The sequence below is a fragment of the Cervus canadensis genome, chromosome 11, assembly GCF_019320065.1.
Source record: "Cervus canadensis isolate Bull #8, Minnesota chromosome 11, ASM1932006v1, whole genome shotgun sequence".
Classification (NCBI taxonomy): domain Eukaryota; kingdom Metazoa; phylum Chordata; class Mammalia; order Artiodactyla; family Cervidae; genus Cervus; species Cervus canadensis.
Genome location: NC_057396.1, coordinates 58,074,917 through 58,092,194, shown reverse-complemented (window position 1 = coordinate 58,092,194; position 17,278 = coordinate 58,074,917). Strand labels below are relative to the sequence as shown.

The 17,278-nt window shown below is 35.4% G+C and overlaps 1 protein-coding gene across 1 annotated transcript in view; it reads left to right on the top strand.

Moving 5' to 3' along the window:
* The window catches only part of CCDC73 (coiled-coil domain containing 73), a 151,001-nt gene that overhangs the window by 74,279 nt on the left and 59,444 nt on the right, over positions 1–17,278 (top strand). The window contains exon 8 of the mRNA XM_043481470.1: positions 11,403–11,441. Coding sequence (XP_043337405.1) covers positions 11,403–11,441 — 39 coding nt within the window. The remainder of the gene's footprint in view (positions 1–11,402; positions 11,442–17,278) is intronic.

Sequence of the window (17,278 nt, the reverse complement as noted above, 5' to 3'; positions counted from 1 at the left end):
TGAGGTGTCCATTGTATTGTCTCCTTTTCATTTCTAATTTTGTTTACTTGCGTCTCCTTTTTCTTAGTTTCGCTAACGGTTTGTCAATTTTGCTTATTCTTCCCAAAAAACTAAGTCTTAGTTTTGTTGATATTTTTCTATTGTTTTTCTATTTGCTATTTGATTTATTTCTGTTTAAATTTTCTTCCTTATGCTATTTTCTTCCTTCTGCTGATTTTGGCCTAGTTCTTTTTTTTTCTCTAGTTCTTTGAGATGTAAAGTTAGATTGTGTGAGGTTTTTTTTAAATGTAGGCATTTATCATTATGAAATCTTCTGTTGTATTGCTTTTGGTGTATTCTGTAAGTGTTTGTATGTTGTGTTATTGTTTTCATTTTGTCTTGAGATATTTTTAAAATTATCCTTTTTAAAAAAATAACATAATGAATGTTCAAGAATTTATTATTTATTTTCCAAGTATTCATGAATTTTCTATTTTCTTACTGTTAATAATTTCTAATTTTATTCCATTGTGACCAGAAAAAATACTTGGAATGCTTTTGATCTTCTTAAATGTAAGACTTTTTTGGGGCCTATCACATAAAAGTTGATTTTTCTGTGATATGATAGACATATGATCTATCTTGGAGAATGTTCCATGTGTACTTGAGAAGAATGTGTATTCTTCTTCCTTTGAGTGAAACTTCTGTATATGTCTGTTAGGTCAATTTGATCTATAGTGATGTTCAAGTCAATGGTTTCTTTATTGATTTTCTTTCTTCTATCTGTTACGGAAAGTCAGGTAGTGGAGTCTCCACCATTATTGTGTTTTTGTTGATTTCTCCCTTCAAGTCTATTGATATGTGCTTTGCATATTTAAGTGCTCTGTTGTTGGATACATATATATTTATTGCATCTTCCAAATTGATTCTTGAGCACTATATGATGACCTTCTTTGTCTTTAGAGACAGTTTTGACTTAGTTTATTTTATCTGATGGGGCTTCCCTGGTCGCTCAGATGGTAAAGAGTCTGCCTGCAGTGCAGGAGAAGGCAATGGCAAGCCACTCCAGTACTCTTGCCTGGAGGGTCCCATGGACGGAGGAGCCTGGTAGGCTGCAGTCCATGGGGGTCACAAAGAGTCGGATGCGACTGAGCAACTTCACTATCACTTTTCACTTTCATGCATTGGAGAAGGAAATGGCAACCCACTCCAGTGTTCTTGCCTGGAGAATCCCAGGGACGGGGGATCTTGGTGGGCTGCTGTCTATGGGGTTGCACAGAGTCGGACACGACTGAAGTGACTTAGCAGCAGCAGCGGTTTAGGAGACCTGGGTTCAATCCCTGGGTCAGGAAGATCCTCTGGAGAAGGAAATGGCAAACCACTCCACTATCCTTGCCTGGAAAATTCCATGGATGGAGGAGCCTGGCAGACTAGCAGTCCACGGGTCACAAAAAGTTGGACACAACTGAGTGACTTCAGGCAATTTTATCTAAGTTTAGCCACCCTGCTTTCTTTTGGTTACTCTTTGGTATGTCTTTTTCATCTTTTTACTTTTAGTCTTAAATCTACATTGAGTCTCTTATAGATACTATGTCATTGGATTTTTAAAAAATTCAGTTAGCCTCTCTATGCCTTTTTATTGGAGAGTTTAATCTATTTACATTTAATATAATTATTAATTGATGTGGAATTACTGTTGTAATTCTGTTGACTATTTCTGTTTTAGTTGTTTTATACATCTCTTCTTTTGTTATTTGAAGTTTTTGTAGTGATTTTAAAACATCTTATCTTTTGATGGGTGTTCCATAAATCTTATATGCTTTCTTCACTCTCTTTCATTTTTCTTTTCACTGGTCAATTTAAAATGACCTGTCTTTGAGTTCACTGGGTTTTTTTCCTCCTGTTTTATTGAGTGTGCTGGTTGGAACACTCTATTCTATTTTTCATTTCATTCATTGTGTTCTTCACCTCTAGAGTTTTTTTGTTGTTGTTGTTCTTTCCTTGTGACTTTTATCTCTATTGAACTTCTCATTTTATTCATGTAATTTTTTCCCTAATTTTGTTGAATTTTCTATCTGTGTTGTCTTAAAATTTGCTGAGGTTCTTTAAAACAATTATTTTGAGTTCTTTGTCAAGTAGTTCATAGATTTCTAATTTTGGGGGGTCAGTTACTAGAAATTTGCAAAGTTCCTTTGGTGGTTTCATGGTTCCTTGATTTTTGTGTTCCTGTAGCCCTTTGTTGGTATTTGTACATTGAAGGAGCAGTGTTTTTGGACTAGCTCTGGTGAGTATAAATCTTGACTTACCGGTGGGTGTGAGAATGCTAGTTGAGTAGGGTATGTGGTGGTACCAGGTGTAGTGCTGGGTATGGCAGTTCTAACTTGGTTTGGGAGCAGTGGTGCCTCTGGCTCCAAGAAAGAGCACAGTGGCCTGGGCTCCAGGGAGCTCCATCAACTCAAGTAGGTATAGACATAGCAAAGACTGTAAGGGTCCTTGAAGGTGAAGTTCGCTCATGTCCATGGTAGTGATAAGGGCTGTTGAGGTCTTTGGTGATGAAGGCTGCTGGTGTCTTCCTGCTCTCCTTTTCTCCCATTTGAGGAGAGTTGTGGTTGAGGGCATTTCTTTTGGCACCAAGCTGTGTGAGCTTAGAGGATGGAATGACACAGGTGAATTGCTGCCTATGCTTTTCTGTTCAGACATCCTTGTTTTTTGGTGTTCTACTGGGTTTCTGCAGCTTCTTAATGGTACTCCAGACGTCTTCCAGAACTGTTTTCATTTATAGGTACTTGTTAAGTCATGTGGAGGAGGTGGAATTGGGGGAAAAGGACTGGGTCCTCCTGATCTACCATCTTTCTTATATCACTCCTGTGAATTCTTTATATTTCTCAGAAATAAGCCCTTTTTGTTTGTGTTCTGGGCTTCAGATTTTTTTTCTGTTTGTCATTTGTATTTGATTTTGCTTGACTTTTACCATTTGCTATAAATTATTTTCCTTTTATGACTTTTGAAGTTTGTCATGGTTAGAAAGGCATTTACAACTACAAAGTTATAAAAAGGATTTTCCCATGTTTTCTTTTATTACATCTATGTACTCAAATTTTGCATTATATCTTTGATCAATTTGAAGTTTATCTTTTGTAACACAGTATGAGATATGGATCTAAGTCTATATTTTTTCAGGTTATTAAGTTGTCTTAACACTGTTTAGATTCTCCTCATTTGAGATATTAAGCAATTTTTATTTTGAATTTCCTTAGTTACTTTGATGTAACAAAGTAAATAAAAATTAAGTAAAACAAAATGTCAGTGAGTTCCAAGAAGAATGTTTTCAGTAAAAAGAAGGGCATGGATTCTGTTCATCAGATTGGATGAGTAAGAGGCTGGAAGATACTGATATAGTAAAAAGTCCTTATATTTTGTTTCAATAACAACAGCAATGCAACAACAAAGCAGTAAGTGATTAGAAACTCCAGAGAAAACAGATTACTCTATAACTAGGATATAAAAGTAAATTACAGTTTGGAGTGGTTTTGAGCAACTGATGGGTTAAAACAAAAGATATTTAGGTCCTGACCCTAGTAAAATCATCCTTCATATAGCATTTTGGTTCCAGAAAAAATGTAGTATTAACATCCTGTTAGGTTTTGCATTAAAAAAATCTGTATTGTTTTTAATGATGTAAACACTGTTGACTTCTCATTTCTTTTTTTTTTTTTTCTTTTTTTTTCCTTTTTTTCTCTTTTTTTTTCTTTTTTCTTCTTTTTTCTTTTTTTCTTTTTTTCTTTTTTTTTTTCTTCTTTTTTTTCTTTTTTTTTTCCTTTCTTTTTTTTTTTTTTTTTCTTTTTTTTTTTTTTTCTTTCTTTTTTTTTCTCATTTCTTTAGAATTAACCTATAAGCAAAGCATGGAAGACTTAATTATGCTTACATAATAAAATTTAAATGTTACTAACCTTGTTGATGAGAAAGTAAATATGTAGGGAAGTGAAGTTGATGGTGATATCCAGAAATATTCTTTAAAGTAGATGGAAAAGAAATAGAAGTTTAAGGCTACTATTTAAAGTTTATGTAGTTACACAGTTTAGTGATTATTTTCATACCTCAGATATCTAGTTAAAAATGATCCCAATAGAGAAATTTAAAAAATTCTTATTGTAGTTGAGTAAACAAATTACTATTATAACTATTTTAAAAGACTCTCTAATGTGTTTTTTTACAATGTCTTAAACTAAGCATAACATCTCTCTTTTTCTGGATAAATACTGAAAAAGTATTACATTTTTTCCTACTAAAATGTTGTCAATCAAGAAATATATCAATTTTGTTATGAATACTTTGTTCTTTTAGTAGTTTTTCTTAAATTGTTTCATTTGATACCACTCATGCATGTTTAATTATCAGATAACACAATAAGTGTTTTCAAAGCAAAAGAAATTTCTTCATATGGCTGGCCTGAATCAGTGCAAGAGCTGTAAGGATTTCTTTTACTTTGTTCAGTCTGAGACATAGTACAGGTGATGTATGTGTTACTTCATGATCTACTGAAATGGTATATGAACAGTGAAGATACTTCTGGTATTTCCCCTCCAAGTTAAAAAAAATTCCTGTTCAATTGTGGATCTTACATAAATCCATCAGGCAAAGGAAATTCACAGCATCCTAACCATCCTGTAGCAACTTCCCTCCCTCCTTTACTTAGATTGCCACTTTTCCCCTTTTTTAAGGTCATGCCTACCATCTACTCTACGGTAAAGAACCTAGCTGCCAGTGCAACTGCCAGTGCAAAGGCTGGTTTGATCCCTGGGTTGGGAAGATCCCCTGGAGAAGGAAATGGTGACTCACTCAAATGTTCTTGCCTGGAAAATTCCATGGACAGAGGAGCCTGGAGGGCCCCCAGTCCATGGGGTTACAAAAAGTCAGACATGAGTTAGCAACTGAGAGTGCATGCATGCACCATGTGCTACGTGCCAGGAAAAACAAATCAAAGTACCTTTTCTTGAAAAGCTCATAGCCAAGCAACTCTGCCTACTGAATTCTAAAACAAAATGAACAGACACAAAACCACAAAACAAAAAAACTGAATTATTTTTGCTTTAATATATACTTTGAATGTGTTTAATTTCTACTTAAAATGGTACCTTGTTAATTGATTTTAAAGAGATTAGTTAGAGCAGGGCAACCTGCTTATATCTAAGTTAGCTGACAAATTAAACTTTATGTAAACAGTATCCCTAAGGCTAAATTCCAACCAGTCCATCCTAAAGGAGATCAGTCCTGGGTGTTGACTGAAAGGGCTGATATTGAAGCTGAAACCCCAATACTTTGGCCACCTCATGCAAAGAGTTGACTCATTGGAAAAGACCCTGATGCTGGGAAGGATTGGGGGCAGGAGGAGAAGGGGACGACAGAGGATGAGATGGCTGGATGGCATCACTGACTCGATGGACATGGGTTTGGGTAGACTCCGGGAGTTGGTGATGGACAGGGAGGCCTGGTGTGCTGCGATTCATGGGGTCACAAAGAGTCGGACACGACTGAGTGACTGAACTGAACTGAAGGCTAAATAGATTTTGCTGGGTGTCCTGGAGATTTTAAGTAAATTATTTCTGCCTAGTAAAGACTTACCACATGATCCCATGGTAAGACTCTCTATCTCCCTGAGCCTCGATTTTTCTTTAGGTAAAATGAGGAAATTGAAATACATCAGCATTTCCCAAACAAGACCATTTTGTGAAGCCATAACATATCTACATTCTCTGCTCTGAATACCGTGAGTAAGGGAATTTGGGAAAGGTCTTTATTCTCCTTCCTGAAGAGGCACGAATAAAAGAGCACAGATAGAAGCTGGTAAATACTGGGAGTAATGGGATAGATGACTTACAAGATTTTCAGCACTAATGCTCTGCTATTTTGTTACTTCACTAAGTTTTAAACTTACTGAATTTATAAATTAAGGCATTAATTCCTCTCATAGAACTGGAGGCATATTTAACACATAATGTGTTATTTCTACTATTGAATTCTTGTCTTACTAGGTCTTACTTAACACCAGTGATAAAAAGGAACTCAGTTCCTGGAGCTTTGAGTGTATACATTGATCGATAAGGAGCTCTTAGATATTTGGATAATTTTGTAGTTTGGGGAATCATTAACTTACAGAGATGTTAGAAATACATTGTGCTTGTTTAGTCGCTAAGTCGTATCCAGCTCTTTGTGACCCCATGGACTGTAGCACATCACGCTTCCCTGTCCTTCCCTACTTCCTGGAGTTTGCTCAAACTCATGTTTGTTGAGTCAGTGATGCCATCCAACCATCCATCCTCTGTCGCCCGCTTCTCCTTGTGCCCTCAATCTTTCCCAGAATCAAGGTCTTTTCTAATGAGTCAGCTCTTTGCATCAGGTGGCCAGAGTATTGGCACTTTGCCATCAGTTGTTCCAATGAATATTCAGGGTTGATTTCCTTTAGGATTGACTGGCTTGATCTCCTTGCAGTCCAAGGGACTCTCAAGAGTCTTCTCGAACACCATAGCTCAAAAATATCAATTCTGTAGTAATTCTGCATTACAGAATGTATTTTCCTGAATGATTTAAAAGTAATATGCCAATCTGATGCCCTATCTCCCCCAATACTGTACTGTCTCTCCTATAATCAAGGACATTCTCTTGCAAAACCATACACAATCATAAAATCTTAAAGTTAATTTTGATATATAATTGTAATCTAATTCTTATGTTCCATTCAGGTTTTACCAGTTGTCTTAGCAAAAGGATCCAGTTTAAAATCTCACGTTACTCTTAGTTGTCATGTCTCTTTGATCTCTTTCAGTCTGTAACAGTTCCCCAGTCTTTGAATGAGTTTTATGCCTTTGAAACTCTTGAAGATCATAGACCAGTTATTTTGTAGAATGTCCCCCAATTTCTGTTTGTATGATATTTCTTCATGAATAGAATCAGTTTATGCACTTTTGGCAGGAATATTACAGAAATAAGGCCTTGTTCCTATAATTTAATCTGTCAGATAATTGGTTATTTCAGTTAATTTTATTTTGATGCTCAGATTGTCATTAGTTTGGCCAGTCGCTATCCATTCAGGCTGATTATTTAGCCTTATGGACATGTCTTTATCATTCTTTAGTGTTTTCTTGCTCTTAGGTAAAAACAAAATATACCAGGATCACCTTGTAGTTTAACTAACCTTGCCTTAGAATAAATCATTTCTCAACATTTCCCTGGTTCCTTTCAGTGTAAAATGGAGTGTAGACATGCAGATCTCAGCACTGTTACACTCATTACTATTGGGGTGTCACTGGTCTCAGACCCTGTCAATGGACAGAGCTAGGGAATTGATGTATGTATTTATGTGCACACAAATATATAAACATGCATTTATAATTATGTATGTTTCTTTATCAATCTATATATGTCAAAAACCATGAATTCACATAACTTCCAATTCTAACCCAAAACCCAAGGTTAATTTTAATTTCCCTCCATATTTATGTATTTCCTTTCTTTTACAGTAAGAATATGACTTTCTTTATTCTTAATAGATTTACTTATTTGATAAATTACCCTATATGTGATCAGGCTACCATTCTGCTACTCCTTCCTTCCTAATGTGGATACCCTCTTTTCCCTGCTTCAACTCTGACACCTGGGTTACCCTTTTTCAACACTGCCTACTAACCACCTTGCTCAGCTTTTGACTCCCCACAGTAAATTGCCTCACCGTTCAGGCCTGATTCATTGTTCTGGAATGCTGCTGCCATGACCCTTTCACTTCTTCCCTACCTGATGAACTTGGGACTGATTTGTTCAGGAATGGGAGAAGTTAAATATTTTTATCATGGTATTTAAAAAAAATTATTCCCAAGTAACATAAATCTAGTTAATGGAAAGTTAATGGGAAAATAGATTTGCTCTAAACAAGTGTACTTTACAGTTTTTCATAAAATTTTCCATAAAGTGAGGGATAACTAGGAAAACATTTCTACTTTATCTTTGAAAGTACCTTCTATAGTTAATACATTAATTAATCTTAGTATCTTTTTGATCCTGTATTAGAAAGATGCATATATCTGATATTGTAAGCCCATTTTATGTGATTCAGAATGAAAAATCGTTATATAGAACATCCATAAAAATTTCATGTCAATCTAGTAATGTTATTTTCAGATTTGACTTGTCATAGGGATGCAGCTACATGGTAGTTTTTTAAGTTGGGAAGTGCTCTGGAGGTGTTAATAAAATAGAGTTTCGAGTCATGATTCAGAAAGAATAAAAGGGATATTAATGCAGGATAGTAATGTTTCAAGGACCGTGTCCTGAACAAATTTGGTAAATTTGCTCTGTTTATCAGTTTTGTCTTTGGCTAATGGTAGCTGTACTAGTGAGGGTTCACCTGGGAAACAGAACCAATAATTTATACACACACACACACACACACAGGGCCTTCCCAGGTGGTACTACTGGTAAAGAACCCACCTGCCAATGCAGGAGGGAGGTAAGAGATGCAGGTTCCATCCCTGGGTCAGAAAGATACCCTGCAGGAAGAAGTGGCAACCCACTCTAGTATTCTTTCCTGGAGAACCCCATGGACAAAGGAGCCTGGCAGGCTACAGTCCATAGGGTCACAAAGAGTTGGACATGACTGAAGTGACAGCCCGCATATATCTATATCTGTAGAGATGATATGTGAAATTGACTCACTTATTCACACATTCACACAATTTGGAGGCAGAAAAGTGCTGTGAAAACTGAAGATGTAATTCTGAGTTCCAAGGATTGTCATTTTTTTTCCTCTTATTTTTCTGTGTGGGCTTCCCTGGTGGCTCAGCTGGTAAAGAATCCGCATTAAAGAATCCGCCTGTAATGCGGGAGATCTGGGTTTGATCCCCGGGTTGGAAGGATCCCCTGGAGAAGGGAATGGCTACCCCTCCAGTATTCTGGCCTGGAGAATTCCAAGAACTGAATAGTCTGTAGGGTCTCAAAGAGTCAGAAACGACTGAGAGACTTTCACTTCACTTCACTTCTACTCTTTTACTTTTCTTTTGTCTGTTTCACCTAAAAAATACTGTGATTTCATCCAGTGTCTTTTCTTTAAAATGGGATCTACATGCAAAGGGCTTCCAAATGTTTATCTCCAGCTCCAGATGCTAGAGCCTGGATTGACTGATGGATGTCTAAAAGACATCTGAAACTTGACATGTTCAAAACGCAAGTTCCTAAAATCTCATCCCCCTGAAAACTAAATGACTTATTTGTCTTTTTGTTGTTGTTGTTAATTACAACTTTCTTCCTATTGGAGATTTTTTTAGCTTTTCTCTCAGAGTATATCAAGAATCCAACCACTTCTCACTATGTCTTTTACTAACACCCTGGTCCTCTTTTATCATCCTCTTTCATCTCAATTGCAGTCGTTTATTAAGTGTTTTTCCTGCTGCCTCTCCTGTTCTCCTTCAGTTTTAATGTCACAGAGTGACCTTTTTAAAGAATAAGTTAGGTTAAGTCACATTTGTGCTTGCTGTTCCTCAGTGGCTTCCTGTCTCATTTGGTGCAAAGAATTATCGTGTGCTACAAGACCTACAGTGGTCTGGTCCTACCGCCTCTCCTACTCTCCTCTGAACTCATTTTTTGCTGTTTTTTTCCCCTTGCTTACTAAACCTTCCAGCCACATTGGCGTCCTTGCTGTTCTATGACTACACAAGACATTTTCTCACCTTAGGGCCTTTGCAGTTGCTGGAATAATCTTCCTTACTTTCTAGTGAGTCTTTACTCACAAGTTGCCTTTTCAGAAAGACTTTCCTGTGTAGTCCTCTTCCCTGATTTATTATTTTTCTTAAGCACTTAGCAATATCTAGTAGAGCCATATATTTTAACTTATTTATATTATTGCTCATTATCTACATTCCCCAGAATTTATACTGGACAGGATTTTTTGGTCCAATACTATGCCTTCAGTGTCTACATGAGTACTTTACTTACAGTAAGCATTCATTGTTTGTTGAAGAAATGAATCACACATAACTGATTCCACCAAAATGAAATGAAATTATTAACTTACTCAAGGCAGCATGGTGAAAAATTTATTTCATAGGAAATGTGAAGTAATGAACTCTTGTTTAAATTTTAACAAATACTAGGTGAGTTAAAGTAAATAAACGCTCATACATGGCTTTGTTGTTGTTAAGTCACTCAGTCATGTCTGATTCTGTGACCTCATGAACTGTAACCCACCTGGCTTCTCTGTCCTGGGATTTCCTGGGCAAGAATACTGGAGTCGGGTTGTCATTTCCTTCTCCAGGGGATCTTCCTGACCCAGGGATCAAACCCACATCTCCTGTATTGGCAGGCAGATTCTTTACTGCTGAGCAAGCAGAGAAGCACTCTAGTTGGAGCTTAACTTGGCCTACCACTCTGGAGGACTATTATGTGTAATGACAATTGTTAAGTCTATAAAAATGAACACATCGTAGGAGTTCTGCCTCATGGGATTCATTCTGCTAAAATGAATAACTACAGAGTTTTTTTGGTATAACATATTTATTTCAGAATTCTTTCATAGAACTGAAAACTGGGTAAGTCTACAAGAATAGCAATTTGATAAAACTGTGGTAGAGGGTTAAACAGTGAAGTACTATGCAACCATTAAAAACTTGTGTTGTAGATTAATTTGTGATATAAAAGTGTTTGCTATATGTTAAGTAAAAATAACATTACAAAATAGTACATATATATTATTCTACCCCGTTCCCCACTGACTCTCTTTTAAAATACATAGAAAACATGGTAGAGGGGAGGAAGGAGGGGGTGGCGTGTATGGAGAGAGTAACAAGGAAAACATACCTTACAAAATAAATAAATAAATAAAATAAAATACATAGAAAAATACCTGGAAGCACCATGGTATTAATGATTGCTATTTCTGAGTTGTGAGATGGTTTTTTTAAGACAACATTTTTCCTTGTGCTTATCTATTTTATAAAAATTTTTTCAACAAAAGAGCTGATATTAATTAGCAAACCTGCCTAGAGTTCTTTGCTGTTCTTCTTGCTTTATTTTTCTTCATAGTAGTTGTCACTCTCTAATTTCTGTACTTTTTGTTTATATTTTATTGTCTGTCTGCCACCACCCCCACTAGACAGAAAGCTTGTTAAGAACAGGGACTTGGGTTGCTGTTGTATCCCAGGATCCTAGGAAAATGGCTGGCATATAGTACTTGCTTTATAAATACATGTTGAATAAATAAATAAATGTATTTTGTTATGAGAAATAAAGTTATGGTAAATAATACTTTGAAAAAATGTCATTGGGAAGAAGTGCATAGAAGATAAATGTCATATAGCATATAATTTTAGTTTCAGAAGGAATTTATAGAAAATAGCTAAAAAGTTTTAATGAAGTTATTTCTGCTTATTTTATTCAAGGTTTCGGAATATTCTTTACAGAAGAAAGTGAGTGAAATGGTAAGGAAATTTCAAAATATTTACCCACTAGCCCCAAATTAGTACATAATGTATACAGTCTTTTTGTCAAATTAATGTGATACTTATAGTAAAAGGAGTTGAAACTGGATATTGATATCCATTTTAAAGGACTGAATTTTAATTTCACATGTAGCTTAAATGAATTATTTCACAAGTTTATTTCCAGTTTACACAGTGTTTACGTGTGTGTGTGTGTGTGTGTTAGTCACTCAGTCTTGTCTGACTGTTTGCGACCCCATGGCCTGTAGCCTGCCAGGCTCTTCTGTTCATGGGATTTCCCAGGCAGGAATACTGGAGTGGGTAGCCATTCCCTCCTCCAGGGGATCTTCTTAACCCAGGGATCGAATCTGGGTCTCCTGCATTGCAGGCAGGTTCTTTACCGTCTGAGTCACCAGGGCTCAGTGTTTACATATGACAAAACAAATTTAACATAGTTTCTGAATTACTGGTAGAGGTCTGTATCAAAATTGAACAACAAAGAAGTGAAATCAGAACTGTGAAATCCCTTATTTTAATGGTATCTTCTTATAGGTATTTGTGTAAACATGTAATTATTACTTTTACCCTGAGAAATTGAAATAATATGAAGTAACATTTGAATACTGCACTTGAGATATGGTACTCACCCTTTATCATTCAACAAGTGTTTTATTTGTTGCACATTCCTCTTATGTAATATATTAAAATTAATATTTGCATTTTTACAACAATATTTTAGGAAATTTTTACTTTGATATTCTCTCTATCCCTATTTGATAGAAAATAACTTTTTATCTATATTTTTGACTGAGCAAAATCCTCCCATATCCACTTACATCTTAAAAGAGCTTTTTGGGTGTCTTTATGCTATTTCATTCTCTTTGGAGCAGACTATAAGGCAAGTAAAACTAATTTTTGAGTAAGGTTTGTCTATTATTTCTATGAGAAGTAAGAAATGAGAAATCATTCCTTATGACATTGAATACAAAAATATAAAGTAAGTATTTTGCTTATTGAAATGTTTTGACGGGTTAGAAAATAAAAGCCTCAGAGAGATTGCTAAGCTTGATTGAATAAAAGATCTGAAAATTTTGTCACTGTTCAACTGGAAAGACTAAAGATAATATTGTCAGACTCTTTTAAACTATGATTTTAATTAAGGAGCTGAAAAACTAGGTTCCGATTTAGCTTTAAGTACCATGACATTTGTGCTGAAAGTCATCTTCAACGCTACAGTGGTTTTACACAAAATATAGTGAAATTGAATAATGTACCCTCTGACCTGGGAGATAAGGCTACAAGTTAAAGATCAAAGGCAACATAAAATGTGTTTTGTTTTATTCCACTTTAAAATTTCATCAGACAGACACTTGTAATCTTAAAAACAAATGGAAACATGCAGTGTACTTGTGATAGTTTTTGGTCAGTTTTGAGCATTGTATTATTGTGAATTAAGATTCTTAAGAACCTACTAAAATGATATTTGAATTATAGTCATAATTTTTTCTGACATTTCAAGGCATTAAATGAATCACTTTACATTAAAATTATTTTATATATTGATAGGTACCCAATATTTTATGCCAATTCTGACAGACTGTATATTTTAGATGATTGACTCAAAAATAATCTTTTTTAAAAACATTGTTCTATTATTCATTTTACATTATTCTTATATAGTTCAGGTGACTTTTTAAAAAAATTTTATTTATTTTTGGCTATGCTGAGTCTTCATTGCTGATCAGGGTTTTCTCTAGTTGTGGTGAGCAGGGGCTACTCTCTAGTTAGAGTGTGCAGCTTTCTCATTGCAGTGGTTCTCTCGTGGAGCATTGTCTCTGGGGTGTGTGGTCTTGTAGTTGTGGCACATAGGCGCAGTAGTTGAGGCTTGCGGGCTCTAGAGCACAGGCTCAGTCGTTGTGGTGGTCGGGTTTAGTTTGCTCTGCAGCATGTGGGATCTTCCCAGATCAGACTCTGTACATTGTCTCCTGCATTGGCAGGCAGATTCTTTCCCACTGAGCTACCAGGGAAGTGCTAAACAGTGTTCAGTAATCCAATTAATTTTATTCAGATTAGCACATTATCTTTTTATATTACTTGACTGTGCAAGACAGGAAAAAGATAGTCATTTGTGTCAAGACAGGACTTTGGGAAGCAGTTGATAAAGTTGTGTCCCAAAAGAAATCATTTAAAAATAGTACAAATCTAATATTATAAAGAAGTTCATGATTTCCTATAGGCAGGCTCTTAACTATTAGTAAAATTCTGTCTTGTGGGAATTCAGTAAGTTGATTTTCATGTAGTGGTGGCATGTCTCTAAATAAATTAACTCAATTATGAATGGAAAGATTCATCTGTCTCTAAAAGTACCAAAACCTTCTCTTGAACAAATGATCATATTGATCACTACCAATAAGACAAATACAACAAAAATGGTAAAAAATAAACTATAGAACATCAAATTAATTGATTTGGTCATTGATGAAAATCTTTCCTGTTTTGTATAGGTACGTTGTGTAGCTGAGTAACCAATAGAACTAATGAACAAAATAAAAACTTATCTAACCATCTCTTAGTTACAGTTTATTTCTTTTTTGTATATTACTTTTCCTCTAAAGAAAAGACTTACAAGGAGGATTTAGTTTTCTTTATTAAATTATAAAAAAATTTCAGCATTGAAGGTTTTGATGAGATTTGGAATTACCACATATTTTCGTTCAGAGTAGAGTATTTTTAGACTAAAGATTTGTCTGGAAATAATCTTTGTGATTATAATATTGTATACATCTGTACACATAAAATATGTAACTTTAGTGTTTTTAAGTTGTGACCAAAAAGGTGAAAATATCTTAAGGTTACCATGAGTTTTTGAAAAGTGAATTTTATAGCCCATTATTTACTTGGGGTTTATATTGAAGAAACTAAAAGGTAATTTGCAAAATGAGGAAATATATAAAGTTTATTTATAAATATATAAATAGGATGAGTAATATATATAGTTTGGTTTTGGGTTTTGAATCTTTTTCTCTAAAATTTACTTGTGTGAACTAATTGTTCATTTATTTCCTTATGGAGACTTTTCAGATCAGTCTCTATAAGGGAACAAGAAAGGAGAAAATGAGCAGCTTTGCTTTATTAGTAAGTATGGTTGTAGAAAGTTGAGTGTAAATGTTATTTTTAAATTATTTCTATTTTAAGTGCCTTAAGGGTCTTTTAAGTAAACTTTTAGACCACACACATAGACACACACACATACACATACATGCTCATAATTATGTATGTGCTGTTTTCCTGTAATCTTGATTTTCAAAGATTAAATTTGTTTAAAATAAGGTATGTATGTATTTAGAAAGCAGTGAATCCTGACATTATTTTCTTGTGAACAGTCTTTTGCATTTAGTAGTAAAATTGTGTGAAAGAGAAAACAAGTTGACACAATTCAGAGTTAAAAAGAACAAAAACACTATATACTCAGTGATTTCTTAGTCATAATCTTTATCATGGTACCATCTGGTGGCTCAGATGATAAAGAATCTGCCTGCATTTGGAGACCTGGGTTCAATCCTGGGTTGGGAAGATCCCCTGGAGAAGGGAATGGCATCCCACTTCAGTATTCTTGCCTGGAGAATTCCATGGGCAGAGGAGCCTGGTGGGCTATAGTCATGGGGTCACGAAGAGTTGAACACAACTGAGCAACTAACACACACACCTATGTAATGTTATATCAGCACCATCACTATATTTGTGTTATTCTTTATAATGTTCTTAGGTTTCTCAGACAGGTATTTCCAATCTGCTTTTTGTTGTTGCTTTCCAAAGAATGTAAACTGTTGACAGTTACGCAGCTAGCGGCAAACTGCCCTCTTCATCTCAAAACTAAATCAAGGCAGCCAGCTATGTTCATATGTGAACAGTCTTACAGGGTCCTATATGAGCCAGTGAGCTATAGATGCCTACTGTGATTTGAAAGACTTTATAGCATTTATCATGGCCACTGAATAGACTAATTGTATTTGAAAATCAGAAGTTGTGTCATGCAGAACTAATGAAGCTGCATTTTAATTCAACTTTGGCTTCAAGCATAAATGTTGGAATAGGGTATATCACAAACTAATCTAATGTGTATAGAGCTCTATGTATGTAGAGAATACCTATGAACTCACTTTAATCTTTGCTGCATTTTTTTTTTTTTGCTGCACCATGCGGCATGCAGGATCGTAGTTCCCCAACCAGGGATCGAACTTGTGTCCCCTACAGTGGAAGTGCAGAGTTCTAACCCCTGGACTACCAGGGAATTCCCGTTTGCTGCATTCTTAATCATTAGGATTAGTTAACCTTTGCAGGCATTGACAGTATTAATGTCTGATTATATGTAGTGGACAGTATTCTCATAAAGGCTATATGAAAATTGATTTGACTTGTAGATTGAGAGAATTCCTTAAATTGAAAAAAATGTCTTTAGACCAATCTTTAGTGAAATTGTATTGGGTTGCTATACATTTCCTGAAAGGAATGTAATTCTCTCAGTTCAGTTCAGTCGATCAGTCGTGTCTGACTCTTTGCGACCCCATTGACTGCAGCACGCTAGACTTCCCTGTCCATCACCAATTCCTGGAGCTTACGCAGACTCATATCCGTGATGCCACAAACTCACATCCGTGGTGCCATCCAACCATCTCATCCTCTATCGTCCCCTTTTTCTCCCACCTTCAGTCTTTCCCAGCATCAGGGTCTTTTCCATGGAGTTGGTTCTTCACATTAGGTGGCTAAAGTATTGGAGTTTTAGCTTCAGTATCAGTCCTTCTAGTGAATATTCAGGACTGATTTCCTTTAGGATAGACTGGTTGGATCTCCTTGCAGTCCAAGGGACTCTCAAGAGTCTTCTCCAAACCACAGTTCAAAAGCATCATTTCTTCCGTGCTCAGCTTTCTTTATAATCCAACTCTGACATCCATACATGACTACTGGAACAATCATAACTTTGACTAGATGGACCTCTAGATTAGAGAATTAAGTGATATTTTAGAGGTACAGAATATGGGTCGTTATTTTTCATTGTTTAGTTATTGATAATAGTGACTACTTAGGTAAGCATAATTGGAGAAGGGCATGGCAACCCATTCCAGTATTCTTGACTGGGAAATTCCATGGACAGAGGAGCCTGGTAGGCTACAGTCCATGGGATCGCAAAGAGTCAGACATGACTGAAGCGAGTGAACAGGTAAGCATGAGATCTCAGGAGTAAGTGTACTTGTCAGTTTGTTTGAATTTATGACTGCTGCATGCTTAATTCAAATGATTTAAGTAGTGAATTTGAAAAGCCCATAGAAGTACATGAAAAAAATTTAATTGATCTTTTAGAATGTTGCCAGCTTATCATTTTGCTTAAAATCATTTAAAAAAAATCTTTGAAAAGATGTTCACCAGATTTCCCAAGTTAATATAGTTAGGTACAACTTAAATTATAACATGTGTTCCTTATTAATATTACAGAGGGTTATTCTTATTCCAGATAAAAACTAATTAATCTATTGAAGGCACCTTTATCATTTAAGGAATAATAATAACAAAACATTATACTGTACTTGTTATGTAACAGGCTCTTGTTTTAGTGCTCTGTATGTATTATTAATAATTTGTGTTATCTTCACAACTCTAAGAAGGAGATGCTGTTGTAATCTATTTTGAAGACAGGGTAGATTATTTTCCCCAAATCACACAGCAACTAAATTACAAAGGCAAGATTTAAACATAGGCAGACTATCTTTTGACCACTTTACTATACTGCCTGTTTTTTGGTGTTAAGCAGTGTAAAATGGCTCTGTTTAACTTATGCAAAA